Genomic DNA, 2,990 nt, shown 5'->3' with positions numbered 1-2,990 from the left:
AGGTGTTATTCATGAAGAATGGATACCTAAACAGAATAATATATGAGGGTGCATTTTATCAAGAAAAGCAGCCTAGTCGAACCATTGCGAGACTCAATCTCTCGGGTCACAGATGACCCTTTTCTAGTTTGTTTGTTTGTTGTTTAACGCCGCACTCATCAATAATCCAGTTATATATGACTGTGGTCTGTAAATAATCGAGTCTGGACCAGACAATCCAGTGTCTGACACCATGAGCATCGATCCACGCAATTGGTATACGATGATATGCATCAACCAAGTCGGCGAGCCTGACCACCCGATCCCGTTAGTCGCCCCTTACGACAAGCATAGTCGCGTTTTACGGCAAGCATGGGTGCTGAAGACCTATTCTACCCCGGATCTTCACGGGTCGACCTTTTTCTAGGGAGACAGTCCTATTATTAAATATTATGATCTGTGATCTTTAAGTGAGACTATATGATGAAACCTAACGCTTCATTAACGCTGATACTGACATGCTTATGTGCATTCGTTCGATTTGATTGACATGTCCCAATTACAATCATCTCTTGCAAGCAAGTTCAGAGGCAACAGTTGGCCAGAGAAATGCATCCCAAAGCTGTGAAAGACGAGAAGAAACGTCGCCAGCTCCAGATGAGGGAGGAGAAATTAAAGATACTGGATGAAGAGCGGGCGGTGTAGAGGAAGAAGGTGAGGTGAAATTGGGTTTAACGTCGTGTCCAAGATTATTGCACTTATAGCGACGTGCATGCACATGTGTGTGTTGCTGCTTGTACTAGTCCGGACTGATGCCGATTTATAGTGCTAGCTCACTGAGATATATACCATGCCGCAGTTTAACATGAATACCCCACTCAGACACAGTATACTGACTCCAAGCCGACCGGTCCTTATTTTAGCCCTTTAATGCCGAGCGCCAGACAGGGTAACAACAAGTACCATCTTTTAACGTCTTTTGGTATGACGTGGCCGGGGATCGAACCACGGACCTTCCGCTCTCCGGGCGGACGCTCTACCACTGACCACGGAGGCGGTCGTAGAGGAAGAAGCCATCCAAGAAATAGATGTGCAGACGTGTGGGTGGGGGCGAGGGTCGTGGTTGGGGATAGCTCAGGTTAGGGTCGGACACAAACAAATAACTATACATTATCCAAATGGATTCGCAAAAATATGTACATGCACTGTTTGTGCTAATATAGATATGACATTTATATCATATCAATAACTATATCTATATATATTTTTATACTAACCGCCAAAACAGCGTGAATAACATACATGTTGGTTAATAAATGAAGAATTACTCATATAAGAGATATTAGATTAGTTCGATGCACAAACGACCTTCCTGTTAAGTTTTGTGCACCGTCGCTCAGGAACGCATCACATGTGACGTCATAGATCCATGAGTCGCGATGCACCATTTGCCTGTGCAGGATTAGCCTGTTAAGTGTGGAATAAGGAAGACACTCGGTGGAAACACTTGATGGATAGTTTTGTCGTTAGTGGTGCACATTGGAAACATCTGTTCTTGAAGTACACACTCCTCTCTGTCGTTTTACAAGCACAAATATCTGGACTGTTTTTAAAAAATATATTTAATACTTTATCACCTGATGAAATCACTTGTTTATATATACATACATATATATAAGTTACATACCTCTGTTTCTCAGGTTCGCGTTTCTTTTGGTGAGTATATACGAGGGGATATCAAAAAGGTTTTCAGCCTCACACAGAAAAAGTAAAAGAATTGGATTGTTACTACTTTATTTTTCAACATAGTCCCCTCCCAACTCCACACACTTGTTCCACCTAGTTTGCCAGTCACTGATGCCCGATCGGTAGAAGTCAACATTCTGGTCCCCTAACCAACCCTCCACAGCAGCAGTTAGCTCATCGTCATCTTCAAATCTCCGGCCCCGGAGGTGTTTTTTCAGCCTGGGAAAGAGGTGGAAGTCACTGGGGGCTAGGTCTGGAGGATAGGGTGGGTGAGGGAGGAGTTCGTAGCCACGTTCCTGCACAGCTGTCATTGCAACACGGCTCTAGTATACTGGTGCGTTGTCCTGGTGAAGCAGAATCCCACGACGGATTTTTCCACGGCGTTTCATCTTGATGGATTGGCGCACCTGGTTCAATAACTTGGCGTAATACTCCCCATTCATTGTGGTGCCATGGGGCAGGTAGTCGATGTGAATCACTCCTTTGCTGTCCCAGAAGATTGTCATCATAACCTTCTTGGTGGATCTGGTGGCTTTGAACTTCTTTGTCTTTGGAGAAGTGGCGTGTTTCCATTTCATCGACTCCCGTTTGCTCTCCGGATCATAATGATAAACCCAGGTTTCATCACTGGTTACAATCCTAAAATAAAAATCACCTGGGTTGGCGTTGTACCGAGTTAGCTTCATGTCATCTGTAAGCATTCTCGGGACCCATCTGCCACACACTTTGGATATGTGGAGTTTGCCATGAATTATATTATGTATGGATCCATATGATAGGCCTGTTGTTTCTTCTAGCTCATGGATAGTAATACGGCGGTTTTCCATCACTAGTTTGTGTACAGTGTCAATGTTTTCAGGACTGGTACTGGTTGATGGCCGTCCGGACCGGGCATCATCTTCAAAGCTCTCTCTGCCACGCTGAAATTCCTTCACCCACCGTTTGACAGTTGCAGACGATGGGGGAAAACTCTCCATAAACTGCAGTCAATCGCTCTTCCACCTGTTTGGCAGATTGACCCTCTAGGACAAGGAACTTTATCACCGCTCTGTACTCAGATTTGTCCATTTTGCCAATTCACTAGAGGTAGGTCTCTACCACAAAGTGTTGTGACAAAATAATTGCAGCCAGCAATATGTTTCTACATAGCATCAGTAGCTAAGACATTCATGTACATCAGGTGTAGCGCATTGTACCATTCGACCAGGAATACTGTGTGAGGCTCAAAACTTTTTGATAACCCCTCGTATATAAACACATATATT

General features: G+C 44.2%; 1 protein-coding gene across 1 annotated transcript; it reads right to left on the bottom strand.

Annotated features, from left to right (window-relative positions):
• Positions 1-2,048: 2,048 nt before the first annotated feature.
• LOC125374615 lies at positions 2,049-2,702 on the bottom strand. The gene has a single exon (XM_048385569.1). The coding sequence runs from the start codon at positions 2,700-2,702 to the stop codon at positions 2,049-2,051; it is 654 nt and encodes a 217-aa protein (XP_048241526.1).
• Positions 2,703-2,990: the final 288 nt, after the last annotated feature.

This window comes from Haliotis rufescens, unplaced genomic scaffold (assembly GCF_023055435.1).
Source record: "Haliotis rufescens isolate VD_foot unplaced genomic scaffold, xgHalRufe1.0.p SCAF_10, whole genome shotgun sequence".
In the NCBI taxonomy this organism is placed as follows: Eukaryota; Metazoa; Mollusca; class Gastropoda; order Lepetellida; family Haliotidae; genus Haliotis; species Haliotis rufescens.
This window is presented reverse-complemented; position numbering and strand designations above follow the sequence as displayed.

What these genes read in the sequence shown, in the direction of transcription:
- LOC125374615 (XM_048385569.1), bottom strand. Translation starts at nt 2,702, where the DNA reads ATGGAGAGTTTTCCCCCATCGTCTGCAACTGTCAAACGGTGGGTGAAG.